This window comes from Procambarus clarkii, chromosome 22 (genome assembly GCF_040958095.1).
Source record: "Procambarus clarkii isolate CNS0578487 chromosome 22, FALCON_Pclarkii_2.0, whole genome shotgun sequence".
Classification (NCBI taxonomy): Eukaryota; Metazoa; Arthropoda; class Malacostraca; order Decapoda; family Cambaridae; genus Procambarus; species Procambarus clarkii.
In genome coordinates this window covers 35,117,575-35,139,472 of record NC_091171.1, presented here as the reverse complement: position 1 = coordinate 35,139,472, position 21,898 = coordinate 35,117,575, and the positions used below count along the sequence as shown (strand labels likewise).

The 21,898-nt window shown below is 45.1% G+C and overlaps 1 protein-coding gene across 2 annotated transcripts in view; it reads left to right on the top strand.

Moving 5' to 3' along the window:
* Positions 1 to 1,505: 1,505 nt before the first annotated feature.
* LOC123761052 (G-protein coupled receptor GRL101) overlaps positions 1,506 to 21,898 on the top strand; it is a gene marked incomplete at its 5' end in the record, with an annotated part of 127,045 nt that continues 106,652 nt past the window's right edge. For both annotated transcript variants that reach the window (XM_069328837.1, XM_069328838.1), the window contains 2 exon segments: positions 1,506 to 1,643; positions 11,143 to 11,292. In XM_069328837.1, coding sequence (XP_069184938.1) covers positions 1,506 to 1,643; positions 11,143 to 11,292 — 288 coding nt within the window.

Here is a 21,898-nt window from a genome sequence, read left to right as displayed (position 1 = left end):
GTTAGGCCAAACAGTTTTCCAGTTTACGTTTCTGGTTAGGCCAAACAGTTGTCCAGTTTACGCTTCTAGTTAGGCCAAACAGTTGTGCAGTTTACGTTTCTAGTTAGGCCAAACAGTGGCATTTACGACGTGGCAAGTCTAGAGTAAGGGCTGAGTAAACTGTTGTGGCGCGCATGGAGAACAATCAGCAAGTGATAACTCCACACATATGTTCCTGCCAACTTCGGTGCTCTATCTAGAGTCTGGAATCACCAGCAGGACGGTAATGATGACTCCACTGTTCTCGTCGCAGCTGCAGGCAGCCATAACCCATTACCGAGGATGTTGTTAGTGTTGTAGGTTGGTTAGAGGTGTTGTGGGTTGGTTAGAGGTGATGTGGGTTGGTTAGAGGTGTTGTGGGTTGGTTAGAGGTGTTGTGGGTTGGTTAGAGGTGATGTGGGTTGGTTAGAGGTGATGTGGGTTGGTTAGAGGTGATGTGGGTTGGTTAGAGGTGTTGTGGGTTGGTTAGAGGTGTTGTGGGTTGGTTAGAGGTGTTGTGGGTTGGTTAGAGGTGATGTGGGTTGGTTAGAGGTGATGTGGGTTGGTTAGAGGTGATGTGGGTTGGTTAGAGGTGATGTGGGTTGGTTAGAGGTGTTGTGGGTTGGTTAGAGGTGTTATGGGTTGGTTAGAGGTGTTGTGGGTTGGTTAGAGGTGTTGTGGGTTTGTTAGAGGTGTTGTGGGTTGGTTAGAGGTGATGTGGGTTGGTTAGAGGTGATGTGGGTTGGTTAGAGGTGTTGTGGGTTGGTTAGAGGTGTTGTGGGTTGGTTAGAGGTGATGTGGGTTGGTTAGAGGTGATGTGGGTTGGTTAGAGGTGATGTGGGTTGGTTAGAGGTGATGTGGGTTGGTTAGAGGTGTTGTGGGTTGGTTAGAGGTGTTGTGGGTTGGTTAGAGGTGTTGTGGGTTGGTTAGAGGTGTTGTGGGTTGGTTAGAGGTGATGTGGGTTGGTTAGAGGTGATGTGGGTTGGTTAGAGGTGATGTGGGTTGGTTAGAGGTGTTGTGGGTTGGTTAGAGGTGTTGTGGGTTGGTTAGAGGTGATGTGGGTTGGTTAGAGGTGTTGTGGGTTGGTTAGAGGTGATGTGGGTTGGTTAGAGGTGACGTGGGTTGTGGGGAGGTGTTTGTATGTTGTCCTCATATCCCAGCTCATAGTCTGCCTCAGATATTTTCCAAGTGCCACATAGTAACACTGGCTTAACGCTCCTCATAATCACCTTACCCTCACTCATTCTCAATCAAAACACATATCTTCATTTTCTTTTTTACCACCTGGAAGCAACCTTCATTTTCTTCCCGGTGTGATTTAAACTCCCTTATTTCAGGTAGTCTTCTTCTTCTTCCCCTCTTGCTAGTGACATGCTCCCCTTCTTATTATTATTACTCTTCCCTTATCCTCGACCACAAACAGTAATCTCGTCCCTTTTGCTCCCTAGCGGACAATTAATCATCTCTCTCTCTCTCTTCCCCTGCAGGTGGAGAGTGCGACCAACAACAGTTCCGCTGCCCCAACAGCCAGTGTGTGCTAGCGGGCAACGTGTGCGACTCCCAGTGTGACTGTAGTGATTGTGCCGACGAGAGCGACTGTGGACACATCTATACCCGCGTGTCCGGTAGGTCGTCCCTGAAGTTGCTGTAGGAGGAAGCCAGAGTTTGAGGGGAGTGAGAAATGCTGTAAATGCTGGGGAAGGGGGGGGGGAATAAGAGACACTGTGAGGAGGGTGAGAGGCTCTATGGCAGGAGTGAGATACGCCGAGAAAGGTGAGACACAGGCGGGGAAGTAAAAGATGTTATGAGGAGAGCGAGAAACGCAATGAGAGGGGTGAGACACGCTGTGAGAGGAGTGAGAGATGCTGTAAGGGAGAGTGAGAGACAAGGTGACGGCGTGAACAGCGCTGTCAGGAGATAAGACACACTCCTACTGATTGACCTAATTAGGGCTACAGACACCCGAAAATATCTCTGGTAAGAATTCTCTCTCAGCCTGTCAGATATAACCCCCCCCCCCACCACCACCGTCCCCAAGCCTGGTATCTTAATATCTACCAGTGAGGTATTTCCCCGCTAGCCTGGTATCTCTACAAGGCTAGTATCTATCCAGTCCTTGTATCTTTCCCAGCGCGTGAGCCAAGGTATAAAAAAACTCGTGTAATCTGGTAATTGGAGCGAGCAGAGGGTCAGGTCCCTGGAAGAGTGTAATGAACTATTTGGTTTCTTCAGCAGATGTAACCAGGCTCCCTCCCTCCCTCCCTCCCTCCCTCCCTCCCTCCCTCCCTCCCTCCCTCCCTCCCTCCCTCCCTCCCTCCCTTCCTCCCTCCCTCCCTCCCTCCCTCCCTCCCTCCCTCCCTCCCTCCCTCCCTCCCTCCCTCCCTCCCTCCCTCCCTCCCTCCCTCCCTCCCTCCCTCCCTTCCTCCCTCCCTCCCTCCCTCCCTCTCTCCCTCCTGACTTTCCACAATGTAATTTCAAACAAGTTTATTTATATAGATAAACAGCATTTTCTAATCAATTAAACCTTGAAGTGCGCATCTATATAAAAGTACTACGACACTGCGCATGCCGTAAAACAGATCAAACATCATATGGAGCAAAATATCGCATTTGGTACTCGGAGCAGTATATAAGGCTGCGCCCAAATATGCACGATATATTAGCATCGTTGTACATATTTAGGCGTAGGTTAGGTTAGGAGTTCAATAGGTTCGGTTGGCAATTATTGGTATTTGTCAACCGGTTCTCTGGTCAGGCTCGTTAAAGCGGCGCGGCCGATGCCCACTTCCCAAGATGTACTCCTCATTTTAAATGAACTTCAAAATTAAAAATTACAAAATTTAAAAATTGATTTGTATAATTAGAATTGGATATCTAATGATTTAATTAATGAAGTAATAATTAATTCTAAATTTATTAATTTCTGAGTAGTAACAGAAAATATAAAAGGTAGAAATTCGAAATAAGAGACTACATTCTTTTTTTTCTGCTGATAGATCTAAAACTTTTTTTTAAAAAGAGATAATGTTGGATTGGTCCTGCAAGTTTCAGCTTTCGGTCCCCAATAACGGGAACTAAAGTAGAGCTGAATTGCCCATCTCGGTGTGGAATTGCTCCAGGGAATGGGGCAACAGACGGTCACTGACAAGAGTTCTATTGTCAGGAATATGAGAGACATAACAGGGAAATTGAAGAGAACTGGTCCCGCGCGAGCACCATTCCCACGCTCTATTGATGTGGAGGGAGCCGGTGGCTGAGCGGACAGAACACTGTACGCGTGATCCTGTGGTCTATGGTTCGATCCCGGGCGCCGGCGAGAAACAATGGGCAGAGTTTCTTTCACCCTATGCCCCTGTTACCTAGCAGTAAATAGGTACCTGGGAGTTAGTCAGCTGTCACGGGCTGCTTCCTGGAGGTGGAGGGCTGGTCGAGGACGGGGCCGTGGGGACACTAAGCCCCGAAATCATCTCAAGATATGTCGCAGTGAGGAGCCCTGTACCCTACACCTCAGTACATGGCAGTACTCCGGACTGCATGTATCCTGCACACACACACACATGGTACAGGACTGCATGTATCCTGCACACACACACACATGGTACAGGACTGCATGTATCCTGCACACACACACACATGGTACAGGACTGCATGTATCCTGCACACACACACACATGGTACAGGACTGCATGTATCCTGCACACACACACACATGGTACAGGACTGCATGTATCCTGCACACACACACACATGGTACAGGACTGCATGTATCCTGTACCCCAAGTGGGCAACACACACATGCCCCAATAAACGTCGATTCAACGTTGAATTAAGCTTGCGTGAACGTCGAACTCTTTCTGTACATTGTGCCCACTGGCAACGTTTTGTCAATGCTGGATCAACGTTATCATCCTTGGATCAACGTTATCATCCTTGGATCAACGTTGTTAAGGCAGAATTTGCGTCGTCAACGTTAATTCATTGTTATATCAACGTCATCTACCCAGATTTACCCCGACAGGGGGGGGGGGGGAGCAGGAGGGCAGGGACATGTTTGGGAAACGTTCACTGAACCTTTCCCCTTCCCCCCTCCCCCCTCCCAGATAAAGCTGGGTAAACGACATTCTTGTAACAACGATCTAACGACGATAATTAACATTGTTCATGTTCTGATAACACTGTTCGTTCTCTGATAACATTGATCATGCTCTAATAACGTTGATAACATTGAGCCTACGTTGACATTGTTGATCCTGCGTTGATTAACCGTTACTGGAGCAGGTTTTATACTCCCTGGGTAGGACCAATATTATCAACCTTGATTGAATGTTACATCAGTCCCGTTGGTCTAGATTCATGGCGGTGTAAATGAGTCGAATTTCAGCAGAGCGCCGACTATTAAAGTGACCCCGTGAGTAGAAAATGGGGGAACACTGCATGGCGCACAGAAAACGAAAATTCCAGTAGTGTGTCAGGTTATTGATCAGTGTTACTGAACTGATTAATGATGATTGGGGATTTCAAGAGACGTAATCAGCTGAAAAAAATGGGATGAGAGTAAGGAAAAAAACAAAAAACTAATTTTTGTACATAGAATAGTGATGAGTCGTATTTTTAATTATTTCGCAAATTTCATTTATTCGGCTTTTGCTAAGAATAAATTTATAATTTAGGTTTTATTTTTCCTTTACATTCAATTAATTTTCATATATTTATACGCTTTGTGAGTAGACGTGACGGGTTCCCCACCTGTATTATAAGGGTTTATATCATTTTTATATCATTTATAATGGCGTTTCCCCCCTGAGGCACCCTGTGTCTCTTCTGCCATGGTGCTGCGACCTAGTATAGTGATCGAGGTTCCAAGTCGTCCTCACAGTGTTCATTCCCGTCAATATTTGGAGTTTGGATAACTTTTCAACCATGCCATGATGGGGATGAGCCAGAAGGCTACGGTGCTTTAAGATGAATGGATAAGAGTGGGCATATGTCGTTACCCAACAACCATAGAACGTAATCACAATGTTCTTTACAACGTTCCAGAAACGTAGTCATAGTGAAAATAACGTTGTTGTAACGTTTAATATAACGTTGTTGTAACGTTATTTTTTTACGTTACGTTGCTGTGTGCTGGGGTATATAGAAGTGGTTCTTATAGCTATAAAACATTAAGCGACACAATGTTTAAGGAAAGCGACTTGTGTAACGCTTCGCTAACTTTGCTAATCACTTCCCACCGGCAGCAATTAGATGGCTTAATTACGGTCAACCTTCACTTACATTATCAATCAGTCTCACTCTCATGGTCCTTGCTTCAATCCGTCCTCAGGCTCGGCTCATTCCATCCAGCTGCCGACCCCCAAAACCCTTTAATCAATGTTAATTGATTTATTCTGTTTATTCTTAATAGGAATTTTCTCAAATATAAATTATTATTATGTATTAGCATATTGTGCATATTTATGTGTAGGTTAGGTTAGAAGTTTAGGTTTTGTTATCGATTATTTGTATTTGAATAACGTGGGGTGAAGCATTTACCGAGCAGCGATGCGAGCAGAGGTGGTCAAAGAAGCATAGATCATGAAATGTTCGAACATCGTCAGTTTTGAGTCGTATGTAAAATATTTTTCATTCTTTAACAGGGAGTTTGACAGCTGCATGGCATGAACATTTTGCCTTTGTAGATGAGGACGGACTGCAATGCACTCGCTGGAGGGTCAAATCCTCTAACATTTTGCGTTATAAAAAAAAACTTAATTGTTTTTTACAACCCGTTATAAAAACTCTGGCAATAAACCGCTTCCAGAATAGCTGGCACCTTTTCAGAATAGCTGGCACCTTTTCAGAATAGCTGGCACCTTTTCAGAATAGCTGGCACCTTTTCAGAATAGCTGGCACCTTTTCAGAATAGCTGGCACCTTTCCAGAATAGCTGGCACCTTTTCAGAATAGCTGGCACCTTTTCATAATAGCTGGCACCTTTTCAGAATAGCTGGCACCTTTTCAGAATAGCTGGCACCTTTTCAGAATAGCTGACACCTTTTCAGAATAGCTGGCACCTTTTCAGAATAGCTGACACCTTTTCAGAATAGCTGGCAACATATTCCCTGGAATCTTTTTTCCCCCAAAACAGCTTTCTAGAAATAACTATCAATTTGCCATAAAAAATGCCTATGAAAAAACTGAATACTTTTCATTCAAGCTTGACGTTGACTAGTTTTTTTCAAACAGCTTTTAAGAATTAACAATCAATATCAGATTCTCCCAACCTTAATAATTTAGTAATTTCCTTATAAACATTTAAATTTTTTTTACAATATTTAAACCAAGTCAATAACAATACTTGTATATTTTAATTAACAACACGTTAGTAAATAAATATATCAAAGATTATAAGGACACAATTAACTATGATAATATTAATATAATCTTTAAAATAATAGGAATTAGAAGTTTTTTACCAATTACTAAGGAAGGGACGGCTAGGAATTTTGACAATATATAGATATGGGAGGTGCCAATTATTGATGAAATTGGAATGAGACAGCCACTTACAACTTAAATTTTGGCCACCCCATCACAGAACATCCCGTGGAACCATATAACATGTACATTATCATCCACACGTCCATGGAAATCAACCTTCCAATTACCTAGGACCAGATTCACGAAGCAGTTACGGAAGTACTTACGAACCTGTACATCTTTTCTCAATCTTTGGCGGCTTTGTTTGCAATTATTAAACAGTTAATGAGCTCCGAAGAACCAGGAGGCTGTTTATAGCAATAAAAACAGTTGATTGGGAAGTTTTCATGCTTGTAAACTGTTTAATAAAAGTAACCAAAGCCGTCAAAGATTGAGGAAAGATGTACACGTTCGTAAGTATTTGCGTAACTGCTTCGTGAATCTGGCCCCAGGACTCTAGGAGACTCGAACCGCGAGCCCCAGGTGTTTGATGCCGAAGCTCGATCGACCGAGCTAATGAGTAGTCATAATAAGGAAGGTTTCCGTATCTTTCCTCTATCGGTTCTCAGAATGTTTGGCAATATGTTTATTGTTTGTGATGTGTGTCTATGTATATATATGTATGGACACGTTGTACTGAACGGTGTGAGAATAGCTTGAGCTACCTCATCCCTTTGTGTATATTTTACCTCAATAAACTTATTTCAATTTCAATTTCAATTCCTCTATCGGCAGGTCGATAGAGCTTGGGACTCACACGCCTGGGGTCCGCGGTGAATGGAATATAACATATAGTTCGAATCATTAATAGTATTCTCTCACTTCCATTTGATTAAAAACTTGGCTGGGGTTCGTTTATATATAGAATTTTTGTTTTAGATAAGCTCCAATGATATTGTCATTGATAAGCACAAACTGGAAGTTTATCTGTGCTGGGTCAATGTTTCGCAAAATGTAATGAAATTCTTGACGAATATGATAGCTTCTACTGCCCATGTAAGTTCATTTGTATTAAATTTGATGGAGCTTCCATTCTTGGCCAATATAAGCTATCATATTCATTAAGAACTTGGTGACATTTTGTGGAACTCTTACCCACAAGTAAGAGTTCCTGTGGGTAAGGAACTCTTATCAGTTGGTTTACAATAAATCCTCTATTGAAACTCGTCCATTCTTTACCGCTTAAATTCAGATCTGGAATTAGTTATATTTTTTAGCATTCGAGCTGTAATGTTCTTGACCTCACGTGTTTAAATATCGTGCTTATGACTCACGATAGCCAAAGACCCGCATGTGTGAACATATATGGGTATCAGACCCGCATGTGTAAACATATATGGGTATCAGACCCGCATGTGTAAACATATATGGGTATCAGACCCGCATGTGTAAACATATATGGGTATCAGACCCGCATGAGTAAATATATATGGGTATCACACCCCGCATGTGGGAACATATATGAATATCAGATCCGCATGTGTGAACATATTTGGGTATCTCTTACCGTGCAGTTTGTGCCTCAAGCAAGTGGCGCCCTCTGTAATACCTGCGCACTGTGGAACAACGGGTCAACTTTTCACTTACGGCAATGTCACTGTACTGAGAACAACGGGTCAACTTTTCACTTACGGCAATGTCACTGTACTGAGTTGTTGTCAACCCAGCGTGGTGTGTGGACCTGGGTGTCGCTGCTGACGTGGCCTACGTCCCGTGTTTCTCCCGAGAGGCCCCTGGGGCCGTGACGGTCTGCTGTATGGGGAGGGGGGCCCTGTGCCCTCTGTCACTAGGCAGGACTCCATTGGCCTGGAGTTTTCCTGGAATGTTTCCTACCACGCAGTAGAGGTGGTGTTACTCGACATGCTTCGTGTTCCTGTAGAGTCTGAGTAAGGTGTGCAGCTGCTAGCTCGAAGGCGGCCGATTATAAAGTTCGGCTCCTCAGTGATTTACCAGGATGCTATGATCGTCGCGTGTTATGATGGGCGCTCTTTCACTCTGCCTGACAATGGTGGGTCAGTGATCCTCTCCGATCGTTGTGGTACCACGTCGTATGTGGCGGTGCATGGGATGCCCTTCGAGTTTCCTGAGGACCTTCTACGTTGGTACCTTGCCCGTTTAGGGCGGGTCCTTCATGTGAGGATGAATGCCGTCCTTACCAAGAGGTGGAAGGGGGTCCCGTGTGGGACCCGCACTCTCGCCATGCGCCTCGGATCCTATACCGTCCTCCATCATGTTGTTGGGGTTCCCGATTCATGTCTTTCACGCAGGCCAGCCTAGGACATGCTTCAGGTGCGGCCTACCGGGCTACCAGGCTGCGGGGTGTGAGGAGCGCCGGGTCACCCCTGTTAACCTCTTCCGGGAGGAAGATTTTCCCCCGTTGTCAGCTCCGGACCTGTCTTCAAGAGCTGATATGGGTGGTGCTTCCCTGCCGGCTTCTGCCCCGGTGTTGCAGCCTGAGGCTCGCCTAGGTGCGGATGTGGGTGGTGGTGTGGATGTTGACGTGGGGGTTGGGGTGGATCCACCTCCGCCGCCGGCTTCCCTGCCTGAGCCATCCCTGCCCCTGACACCCCAGCCCGCCCCGTCTCGACCGCCCCTACCTATTCCGTCCCTGGATACGGTGTCTCCTGTCACTCTGGATGTTCGCGAGGGGCTGTCCTCTGCAGTGTGTGGGTCGGTGCCCCCGGTTGTGGAGGCTGCGGTTCTCAGGGGCCGGGCTTTGAAGGCGCGCCTGTCAAAGAGTTCTGCTGTGTTGCAGGATGATGGGGGGTGATAGCTCGGATGACCGGCAGCCTGTCTGCAAGCGCTCGAGACGGGTTCCGAGTGTGTCTCCCTTTCGTGGTGTGCCTTGGGTGGAGGTGGAAGAGTATGGTGCTTCAGCGTCTCCCGCCGTGGCTGGCGGTGCTGTTGGGGGCCTCTGTGCTACCTCCTGTGTCGCCCCCTGTGACTACTGCTGTTGGCTCCCCAAGGTGGCAGGTTGCTCCTGTTGATAGGGACATCGTGGCTGTCTTAAGGAAAGGTGTGCGCCAGGGGGCCTCTGCTCCTGTGCCCGGTGGTGGGGGCCCTGGCGCATTTGCGCGCAGCCCCATGAGAAGCCTCGTGCGCAAACCAGTGTGATGCCCAGTGCGGAACTCTCTAATGTGAAACCCTTCGCTGTGGTCACGGCCGCCGGGGGCGTGGTCCCTAAGTCGCAACGTTTGGACCTCACTTGGGATGACAAGGTGCGTCCGGTCTCGTGGTGCTCTTCAACTATTTGGGTGCCGCAAATAAAGAGGTTTATTTATGGGGTTCCTGAGTTGATGCCTTGGCCTTTTGCGTCTCCTGGTCGACAGTACAGGTGTCCGAAGACGTCCAGCTGATTTGGGAGGCTTACTGCTTGCGCTTTCCGGCGCGGGAGTTCCCGGATAAATATCAATAGTACTTGTGTTAGATTTGTGTACTCCCTGTCTTTTGTTTTTGTTGCCATGTCTGCCAATTACTAAGGAAGTATGTTTGTATCCGTGTTTTGGTTCGCCCCGTTTGGGCATTGTGTTTGTTTGCGTTTTTGATTGTGCTGTACTGGTTATTTCCTGTGTGTTTTATATGTTCCGTCTTTGTGTTGTTTCTAGTGCTGTTGGGTCTGTGTGTGTGTTTCCTGATGTCTGTGTTTGTGTGTTTTGTGTTTTTTTGCCGGTTCCTGCATGTTCCGGTGTTTGTTTTTGATTTGTTTGAATGTGTGGGTGTCATTTCATTGTGTTTTTTCCCGGTCCCTGCGTGTTCGGGTTATGCATTACTGTTTGTCTCGGCTCCTTGTCCTTTCCAGGTGGCCCTACAGGCTGGTTTTCTCCTTCATGTTGTATAGTGTTCTTTTCTCGTACTTCTTTGCCGCGGGCTAGTTCTGTGTATATGTATATATATATATATATATATATATATATATATATATATATATATATATATATATATATATATATATATATATATTTACTTGTTATTATGTAACAATATCATTTCAGTGTTTCCTGTTATGTGCTTGTTTGTTTTTCAGTTTTGTGTTTTGTTTTTGTGCTTTACATACTTGTAAAGCGATCACTGCTTTTACTATTTTTTGTCAGACTGTTTTATTGTATTTATTGTGCTTTATCAATAAAAAATGATCACTGTACTAACTACGATTTGTGACTGACTATACACCTTAACATCTTAGAATCAATTCATATCGCTTAAAATGAGACATGATTTGAACGACTCGAGGAGTCCTCGACTCCTTTGTTTACACATTAATTTCGTCTTCTGTAAACAGGTCGTTAGGTCCTTTATATCGTTAGCCAAAGTTATATCTTCTTGGTCTTCGTAACTGGTGTTGATATTGATGTATCTTTCATCTTGAATATATTAATTTAGCAAGCTAATTTTGTTTTGCTTAGTAATTGCATCTTTAGCGTTGATGGCGGAGTATTTTCTCTGAGATCACAATTAGAGATGATATTGTCTTTTTCTGCTGTTCCTCATAAGAAGAGAGGTTCCAAGATGAACATCTGTCTCTGAAATATATAATCTGTATGTGTGTGTGTGTGTGTGTGTGGGTGTGTGTGTGTGTTTATATTCAGCACAATGTTCACAATGTGTTTACATTGAATGTGTTTTCATTCAGCACTCTAGTTGTCTTACCTTGGTATCTCGACAGGTGTGGCGGTGTGCGAGGTCGGGGTGTCCATCACGTGTGTGGTGTCAGCCTCCCAGCGTCACAAGGACAGGTGTTTGGCTGCCAACCGTCTCTGTGACGGCCTCAACCACTGTCACAACGGCGACCAGCTGTCAGATGAAACGGGATGTCGTGAGTATCCCGTTATGTACTAACCTATTTGTGTACTCACCTATTTGTGTACTCACCTATTTGTGTACTCACCTATTTGTGTACTCACCTATTTGTGTACTCACCTATTTGTGCTTGCGGGGGTTGAGCTTTGTCTCTTTGGTCCCGCCTCTCAACCGTCAATCAACTGGTGAGATTATGTGTGTGTGTGTGTGTGTGTGTGTGTGTGTGTGTGTGTGTGTGTGTGTGTGTGTTTACTATCTGTGTCTGCAGAATCGAGGTATTAGCTATTGGACCCCGCCTGTCTAACCAATTTATTTTTCCTCTGTTATGTCTACTACACACATTTCTCTTACACTCGCGCACACACATACATTCCTGGGTATGCGCACACCTCCTAGAAGCAGCCCGTAGCAGCTGTCTAACTTCCAGGTACCTATTTACTGCTAGGTGAAGAGAGGCATCAGTGTTAAAGGAACTCCGCTCATTTGTTTCCGCCTCGGCCCTTGGAACTACGACCCCCGAGCGCTGTCCACTCAGCCGCGAAGCCTCTTGTGTGTGTGTGTGTGTGTGTGTGTGTGTGTGTGTGTGTGTGTGTGTGTGTGTGTGTGTGTGTGTGTGTGTGTGTGTGTGTGTGTGTGTGTGTGTGTGTGTGTGTGTGTGTACTCACCTAGTTGTACTCACCTAGTTGTGTCTGCAGGATCGAGCATTGACTCTTGGATCCCGCCTTTCGAGCATCGGTTGTTTACAGCAATGACTCCTGTCCCATTTCCCTATCATACCTAGTTTTAAAATTATGAATAGTATTTGCTTCCACAACCTGTTCCTGAAGTGCATTCCATTTCCCCACTACTCTCACGCTAAAAGAAAACTTCCTAACATCTCTGTGACTCATCTGACTGTGTGTGTGTGTGTGTGTGTGTTTGTGTGTGTGTGTGTGTGTGTGTGTGTGTGTGTGTGTGTGTGTGTGTGTGTGTGTGTGTGTGTGTGTCTACTCACCTATTTGTACCTGAATAATCGAGCTCTAGCTCTTAGTCCCAGGAGCGCGCGCGCGTGCGTGTGTGTGTTTCTATTTGTTAAACTAATACTAGGGGTTCATTAGGAATGATATTGATGTTCCACATGAAACTGCAAGCAAAGAGCTGTTATCTTGCATCAGCTATTCTGAAGCCTGTCACTAGAAACTCATGTATTGGAGAAGATGGCCGTCGACCCGAGCGGACAGCACGCTGGACATGTGATCCTGCGGTCCCAGGTTCGATCCCAGGCGCCGGCGAGAAACAATGGGCAGAGTTTCTTTCACCCTATGCCCCTGTTACCTAGCAGTAAAACAGGTAACTGGGTGTTAGTCAGCTGTCACGGGTTGCTTCCTGGGGGTAGAGGCCTGGTCGAGGACCGGGCCGCGGGGACACTAAAAAAAAAACCCTGAAATCATCTCAAGATAACCTGACCCTCCTACACCGACAGTACTACGCTTTAGTCGCTCGTATAAATAAGGACGTGATGGACCCATCGAAAATACACTTGTGTTACTATTGAAATTGTACAAACAAATATATATTCGTACTTACGCTGCCTATAAGAGTTAACCTCACCAAACTATCCTAGGCCTAATGCACGCTATCGCTGAGCTAATATAGACCTTTACTAGGGCTTTATAATATTGGATTTACTAGGCCTAGAAATGTTTAAGTGTGATTTTATTAGCTTTATTTTGTTCCGGACTCTGTAATGCATAGTACGAAATTTTACTTTATGTTCGTCTATCGCGTCGGTATTTGTACGCTCGTCCACATAGTTACGAAATGTCCTGTCTTATGAAGAGGATATGGGATGCATTGGATAGGAATTTGTATCCATACGGAGTTCTCTAAATATGTTCTAAGTAACTCTCTTTCTCTCTCTCTCTCTCTCTCTCTCTCTCTCTCTCTCTCTCTCTCTCTCTCTCTCTCTCTCTCTCTCTCTCTCTCTCTCTCTCTCTCTCTCTCTCTCTCTCTCTCTCTCTCTCTCTCTCTCTGTCTTTCTATCTGTCTATCTCTCTATATATCTATCCATATCTATATATCTTTCTATGTCTGTGTAACTATCTATATCTATATATCTATCTATATCTATATATCTATCTATATCTATATATCTATCTATATCTATATATCTATCTATATATCTATCTATATCTATATATCTATCTATATCTATATATCTATATTTATCTATCTATATCTATCTATCTCTTGACACACACGCTTTTTTGCATATTCTTGTTATCTTTTCCAATACACTCTAACTTCCACCATTATCTTAAACATTAGAGAAAGAGTTATCGACAAACATTGAAAAGATGTAATTAAAATATGTCAGATATTAAACAAAGTTACAATAATATATGAACTAACAACGGTTGGTAATACGAAGCTTTCTGGACGATTGTTGTGTATCCATCATCAATTATATAATGTGATATACTCTCTTGTGAACGATATGTAATGAAATTCAATTATTCTTCGTGTTATTTGGTTTTTCCTTTATTAGTTTTAACATTTTCTTGACATTCTGTGACATCATATGAGCTCTGTTCGACCCGTTCATCTAAATCGACGTTCATTTAGTTTTAAATTGAAATATTTAAACATAAATTTAATCATTTATTACTCATTGGTGGTCCGTGTAAATTACTCATTGGTGGTTTGTGTAAGTTACTCATTGGTGGTCAGTGTAAGTTACTCATTGGTAGTCAGTGTGTAATGACCCTGATTGTAATACCTCGCCTTGTATCTATCTCGACCGCGCACTCCGCTACTACCACTGAGCTAACCGTGCAATCTCCGCTCTTTCTATGGTAATAACAGATGCTATACCGATCATGTAAGATGTTAACACTCGGGCCGTCATACGAAGACGTAAACAAGTACACAGAGGAAGGAGAGAGAGAGAGAGGAAGAGGGAGGCAGAGTGAGAGGAGAGAGAGAGGAGAGAGCGAGAACGAGAGCAAGGGAGGGAGAACGAGAGCGAGCGAGGGCGAGGGAGAGTGAGACACTAGTGAGGGAGAGTGAGACAGAAAGATAGAGGTAATCGTAGTCACAGCCTATCGTATGAGTTACCGAGTGACGCTGCCACCACCCTGAGTTACCGGACAGGGGACCGGAGTGAGAGTCGTAGGTCTTGCAGATGGAATAACCTACCAGGACAGGTGTAGGGAACAATTGAACGGTACAAGGATCCTGGCCTGACACTCGAATAATCCTGACCACTTGGGAACTATAGTGTACACAAGAATAAGGCGGGACACACCAATACTAACACCTCAACACGGAAGACGAACGGGGGGAGGAGTACTGAATAATTAAGAGCACTAGGTCACTAGGGCAAAGGGGACGGTAGGCCCAATATCACTAAAGCAAGGAACCATTAATACACATTGAATAACTCTTAATATCTGACTTTATTAAAAATAATTAAATAAGACACTCCCTAACTATATTCCCTACTAGAGGCCAAGGGTACTGAATGAGGTGCTTTAGTACAAGAGAGCCGTACTTACTCGTATGTTGTTCCACAGTTTCCCTGGAGATGATGTTCTTTCCCAGAGTCCACACACACCTCCCTACTGGGCTGTGCCCACTCAACTGACTCTCCTGATCTACTGCTCCTCAGCTGAACATGAGGGTTTTGCATTTGTTGTTTAGGGGTTAATCCCTGAAGATTACCATGACGGCATCAATTCTGACCTCTTTGTGATTCGATGACCGTTGACCTGACTCTATGGCTAACTTATACAGAGGTGTAACTTTTACATTGTCTGCCGTCGCCTGACTGGCGCCTGTGGGTTGTTCATCCTCCACGTGGCCTGTTCATGCTGTTATGATGTTCATGTACTATGTACTGCTCTCTTGTTACATATCCCCCAATGTCCCGGTTTAAGAAAAACCGTGGGCGAGGAACTCGAACATGGCTTTTCTTATCCCAGACCATAAAGGAACTAGCACATGCCTCGAAAAAAAAATAGCTACCCTATCTAAATATATACATTTCACAGTCGAGAAATATTTATAAAGACTCTCAACAATAACAGTTACCTTGGTAACTCAAAATCCAGGCTGACCATACCTGCATGGCAGCCCATCAATCCTCTCAGATGACCAATCAACATTTGAAAAAAAATAACACAATTTATGATGACCAATTAAATTTATATTGGAACCATCTTTCCGCTGGTTCCCCAGTTCACCAGAGTCTACACAAAAATTTTCGTTCATAACTTATTTTCTCTGTAACGGTGAACTCCAAGTTTTCTGAACTTAAAAAAATTACATATATATTGTATATACAAATTAACAAAGTCTTTATTCCCGACGAGTCCGTTGTCCCGATGTTGTTGACTCGCCCATTGCTGTATTCTTGCTGTAGTTCTGCAACGATGCGTCGTGTTCTTCACCAACGATGTTCTTCAGCTGGCCTCAGTTGTTGTGAGAAGAGATCCACTCCCCTCCTGACTAGAGTCTTCCACTGATCTAGTCCACAATCTGCAGTACATCCGCGCTGCTGGTCCCTACTTCCGGGTCGTCGACGAGGCGATGACGTCGGTGTTGACAGCGATGATTGACTTGCTGTCCGGTCACAGGGGGAACTCTGGCGTACCTGGGTTCCATCCTCTTGTAAGATGTTGTCGCCTGCTGAACGTCTGCTGGCGATGTTCTGCCTGCCGCATACATGTTGCCTTCCTGGGAGTACTGAGACGTTGACACCAGACGAGGTCTTGCTTGATGAGTGAACAGCTCCAGTTCGTTGAGGCGGGGTGGGCGTGGCGGCAGAACCCTCGGGTCCCGGCTCCAGCTCTTGGGTTCCATCCGCTTACAGGTGTTTCTTCTGCTACGTCGTACTAGGCCTTTACGACTTTCTTCGTTATCCCATCATGCACATGATTGTAGGCCCAAGATGCAAATCGTGCATCCGCGTTGGCGTATCATGCACACTCTAGAGGGAACGTGCTGTTCTTACGTAGCCACCAAGTTTCACATCTTGTTGCTCGGCGCATCAGAAACCTCAGGAGTGGGCAAGACCTTGTGTAATCCCGCAACCGTTGCCCAATCCACTCCGTTGTTCTTGGCTGTTCATTTCCGGTCACCGGTGTTCTTTATAGCAAGGCAGGTGACCTCATTAATGTCTCGTCTGATATGTTGAATCAGTCCTCCAGATGACCGCTAGTGTTGGCAGTTCCATAACCTCATTAAGTGATGAGGTGTTGGCTGTGACCTTGACTTGTAGCCGCCCCCACCATGGCAGGTACCACTAATAAGGGTGGGGGGGTGAGGGATGGAGGGGGTGATGTAGTGTGACCCGTCCTGTCCCTCGGGAACTAAACCTGGTTCCCGCCAGACAATAGCGGTGACATGCTACTCTGGCCTCAGTTGTAGAGATGGGATATGGCCGACAGTGTGGCAATGTGAGCAGACCTGGGAAAAGAAACATTCATAACTCATGTCTGGTGGAGACCTGGATCTGCCCTGGAGGTTTTGAGAAAGATAACTCCTCCAGGGTAGGTAAAGGTACGTCACTCTTGACTAAGCACCTACAGTACAATTCTTTGCCTCTACCTATAACTCAGATGACAGCTGAACTCAGTTACTGTGCGCTCATGTGCGCGCGAGATCTGGTGACCATAGGGTGACCAGGCCTAACTTGGCTACTAAGTAAGGATGATAGGATGTCATCATCCTCCTCCGATTGAGCATCAGGAATAACCATTCCCTCCACTCTCTCAGGGACTGGGATTACTGAAGGTAATTCCAGTTCTTCCCTTGCTACATAAAGTTTCAATTTATTTATATGGATGGTTCTTTCAACCTGGTCTTCAAATATACCCTTAATTATGAAATTTACTGGGCCTAGTTTCTTAATAACTCTATAAGGGCCTCGCCATCTAGCTGCTAACTTCCTACTCTGATTGGCGGGCGCTGACTCATTCAACCGCATCACTAGGCTTCCCTCTTTCACTCTTAATGGTTGTACCTGCTTATCATAATAATGGGCATACCGTGTCCTTGCTTTCTTTGATGCTTCAGCTGCTATCCTCCATGCATTCTTCATCTTGGTGAGGATTTCTGAAGGATAATCCTCTCCATAACTAATAGTATGTCTGTTAAGCAGACCTGACGCAAAATTACACGAGTGTCCAGTAAACAGCAAGAGTGGTTGAGTATTTATTGACTGGTGCACTGCGGTGTTTAGTGCAAACTGAACAAAGGGCAACTGTTCATCCCAAGTGGCCGGTCATTCTCTGCTAAAATGGCAAGCATATCCTTCACCGTCCTATTAGTTCGTTCCACCATGCCGTTCGTCTGGGGATGGTATGCTGTTGTTAGCGCTGTTGTTGTCTCTAAGAGTTTACATACTTCCTGAAATAAACTACCAATAAACTCCTGTCCCCTGTCAGATACTAGAACTTTAGGCGGACCGAACACAGTAACAAACCTAGCTAAAAATGCATCTGCCACTGTTTGGGGGTCTTTCCTGGGAAGGGCTACTAGAGTGGTATACCTGGACAGATGGTCCACTAGAACTAGCGCATATCTGTTGCCTGAATTGCTACTATGTAAATCAATTAAATCAGCCCCCACCCGATCCAAGGGTTCTGTTATCTCTGAGAATTCCTGGAGTGGGGCTTGTACTTTAGGAGTACCTTTGCGTCGTTGACAGTTCCCACATGACCTGACGTACTTAATTACATGTGATAATAACCCTGGGAAATAAAATAATGACTTGGCCTTTGTGTAAGTTTTGTACACTCCCGGGTGACCTGCAATCTTTGACGCATGCGCAAGTTTTAATGCCGAAGGCTTTAATGCGTCAGGGATAACTAGCTGAAACAACGCCCTGTCTTTCTGGGCATTTACATGGTACAACACTCCTTCTTTGAGTGCAAAGTCATTTAAAGAGGTACTTTGTTTTCTCGCAGGATATTTCCCTCCTTCCAGATGTTCAATAATTTCCTTCCATCGCTGTTCCTTCATCTGAAGTTCTCTCATTTTATCGCTCGCAATCGTTTCAATGTTTACATTCATATTGACGGTGGCAATGTTCCTACTTAGCGCATCAGGAACAACATGAGATGGACCAGGCTTATACAATATCTGAAACGAGTGTGCTGACAGTTCGTGACCCCACCTTGTCATTCTCGGGCAACGTGTCTTTTTCTTAAAAATGTGGGTCAATGCTCGATGATCAGTATAAATTATGAAGTGACGCTGAAACAAATAAGGCTCAAAATACCTTACACTCTCTACTACAGCTAAAGCTTCCTTGTCAGTGGCTGAGTACCTTACTTCCGGTCCTTTCACTTTCCTACTAAAGTAAGCTACCGGGTGCGGGTTGTTCTCCGAGTCACGCTGTATTAAACAGCCACCTATGGCAATACCGCTAGCATCAGTGTGGACTTCCCAATCTTTCTCAAAGTTAGGAATTGCTAAAACTGGAGTAGTACTCAATTGTAATTTTAACTTCTCAAAAGCCTCATCATGCTCTCGGGTCCATACAAACTTAACATTTTTCTTAGTGAGATTCGTCAGTGAAGCTGACGTTCTCGCAAAACCTTCTATGTGTCGACGGAAATACCCAGCTGCACCCAGAAATCTTCTCACGTCCTTTGCTGTCTTTGGTGTTGGCATTTCAGCAATAGCGCGACAAGAGTCCGGGTCAGGGCGTATTCCATCTGTGCTTACCTGAAAACCCAGAAACTTGAATTTCTGAGCCGCCAGGGTACACTTTTGGGCGTTCAATTTGAACCCCGCCTTGTTCAACAGCGACAAGGTCTCTGTCAAATCATGGAGGTGTTCGTCAAAAGTTCTAGAGTACACTACAACATCATCAAGGTACGCCAATGAGTGCCTACCAAGAACAGGGCTCAGAATATAATTTATCGCCCTCTGAAAAGATGAAGGAGCCGTTTTTAATCCAAATGGCATACGCTTGAAATGGTAAGTCCGCACACCATCCGAAAATGCTGTTTTTTCTCTGTCTTGCTTTGCAACTGGTATGGCCCAATACGCTGACTTTGCGTCAAGTGTCGAGAAGTACTTAGCTGTGCCAAACTGGTCTATGATTTCCTGAATGAGAGGCAGAGGATAAGCGTCCGCTGTTGTCACTTCGTTCACTTTACGGTAATCTACACAGAACCTGTAACTACCATCAGGTTTACGTACTAGCACTACTGGGGAAAGCCACGGTGACGTGCTCTCTTCTATAACGCCCTGTCTCATCATCTTTCTACACTCATCTCTAATAAGTTGTTTCGCCTGCTCTGGGAGTCTCCATTGACGTGTTTGGGCCGGAGGATTATCACCTGTTGGAATGGTGTGTTCGACTTGAGGCAGGTAGCCTATTTCCTCATCCTCGGTCGCAAATAACCTAGGAAATTTATGGAGGACTTCCCGTACCTGTTTACGTTCAGCAGGTGACATATGAGTCAAATCTAGAGCAGTTATTAATTTGTCCACCATTTCCTTATCTTGAGGAGATAACGGGGTTTCTTTACCGATCTTACTGTGTGACTCCTCGTCTCTTACGTTCAATGCGCTACATTGCGCTGTTACAGTCGATGTTTGTGTGGTATCTGACTCTATTATTTCTTTTAAATTTACCACAATTCCTTGTGTCAGACTATCGCCTACCCTAAAGCGATAAGGTTTGTGAGAGAGGTTGACCACTGGTATTATCGCACCTTTGTCATGTACAGATACCAGAGTATATGGTATCATCAACTTATCAATTCTGCCAGCTACCTGAAGGGTACTTCCGGGTTGAATGTTTCTTCCTACGGCGACTTTAATAAACTTAAATGACCGTGGTGGACACACTTGTCTGTGTACAGCATGTAGTCTACATGTTTTCTTGTCAGGGTCTTGAAGAGACTTGAACAATTGTTTAGGAAGGTCTACATATTTAGGTGCTCGTTGAATTGAAGCAATTATGGGAGGGTGATCAGTTAACTTTACTGGGAAAGACACAGATCCCAACTGTAGCCTACTGTGTCTTGCTCCCTTCTCCGATGTCAAAGAATATGTAAATCGTTTCAAAAAATCCATGCCTAACAATATATCACCAGGGAATGTTACATTATCCACCACAGTACACTCATGGATACAAGGTTTATCTTTTTCAATGTTAAAAGTTAAAATACATTTTCCCAGAACGTCAAAGTGTTGACCATTGACAGCTGTTAATTGTGCACCCCCTTCCTTAAGGCGCACCTGACTGAAGGTCCTAAATGAGTCCATCTTAATGATGGTTACCTGACTACCAGTGTCCAGGAATGCAGTCAACCTCTTCCCGCACACCCTCACTTCAAAAGTGGGCCGCCCTTCCTCCTTGGGGGCCTTATCTCATATTTCCTCATTACTATTGGGGCAGTCATCTCGTTTGTGGCCTCGTCCGCCACAACTCCAACACCTGGGGTCATAGGTGTAGTACCAGTGAGGAGGCGGACCTGCTCTATGGTGCCCTCCCCTCTGGTTGCTAGAAGAGTTACCTACACTCTCCTTAACACGATGCGAATTGTTCGTATCTACCGCTTGGACATAAGAGGATTGTCTAGTTTCAGTTGTATCCTTACACTGCCCCTGAATGTTTTGTAAGTCCGTAGCGTACTCTATTAAACTATAGTAATCCATCGTTACACTTGCAGCCGAAACGTGAGCTCCAAGTGTCCCGGGGATTGACATACACAACAGTTGTTTAGCCTTCTGACTAATTCTCAGGTCATCGTATCCTAATTCATGCCTCAAGTCACGCACTCTACGCAATATGCCAGTTCCAAAGTCTTTGAGAGTTTCGTTTGAGCCTCGTTTTAAACTAGCTAAATACCTATTAGCTGTTTCCTCTGTTATTTTCTCTTTATATCGTCTCTTAATTGCTAACACAAACTCTGGCCATGTTTGCAAATATTGAAACTCTTGGTCCTGCATTATTGAACCATTAGGGTCTATACACGCTCCTGCTGCTAAATTAATTTTTACCCAGTCATCCTGGGCAGCTGACAAACATGAACCTACTTGCCCTAGCCAGTCGTCTATTTTCCGGTTACGTTCCACTATATTTGTTGGTAATTCTTTGCAAATTAGTTTGGGTAACACTGGTCTAGGCAATGAGAATGATGACAATGGGGGCTGACGCATACCATGAGACGCAGGGGGCATGGAGTGTAGATGTTGGCAATGGTTAGGGAAGGGTTGGTAATGGGGAGGGAAGGGTTGGTGTAAGGTAGAGTTATAGTGATGGTCAGGTGGGGGGGAGGGTTGGGTGGGGTGGTGGTGTGAGGTAGGGGATTCTAGGGGTTGGTTCTGGGCAAGGCATGAGATGGTAGAAGAGGGTTTGGTCGTGTGACCAAGGTTGGGGTTGCGAGGGGGGAGAGGTGGGGTGGTATTGGTGGGGACAGTCACCTGACCGGACCCTTGGGTGGACCCCTGGGTAGGCGTATGTAAGCGCCCTGCCGTAAGGTTCACATATAGGGGTTCAGAGAGGCGCTTCCTAATTTCTGAGGATGGGTAAGGTGGGAGGGGGGGTGGTTGGGGAGGGGTATGTGGGGAAGGTGCAGGCCGCCGCGCCCCTGGGGTGTTGGGTTGGGAGGTCGGTC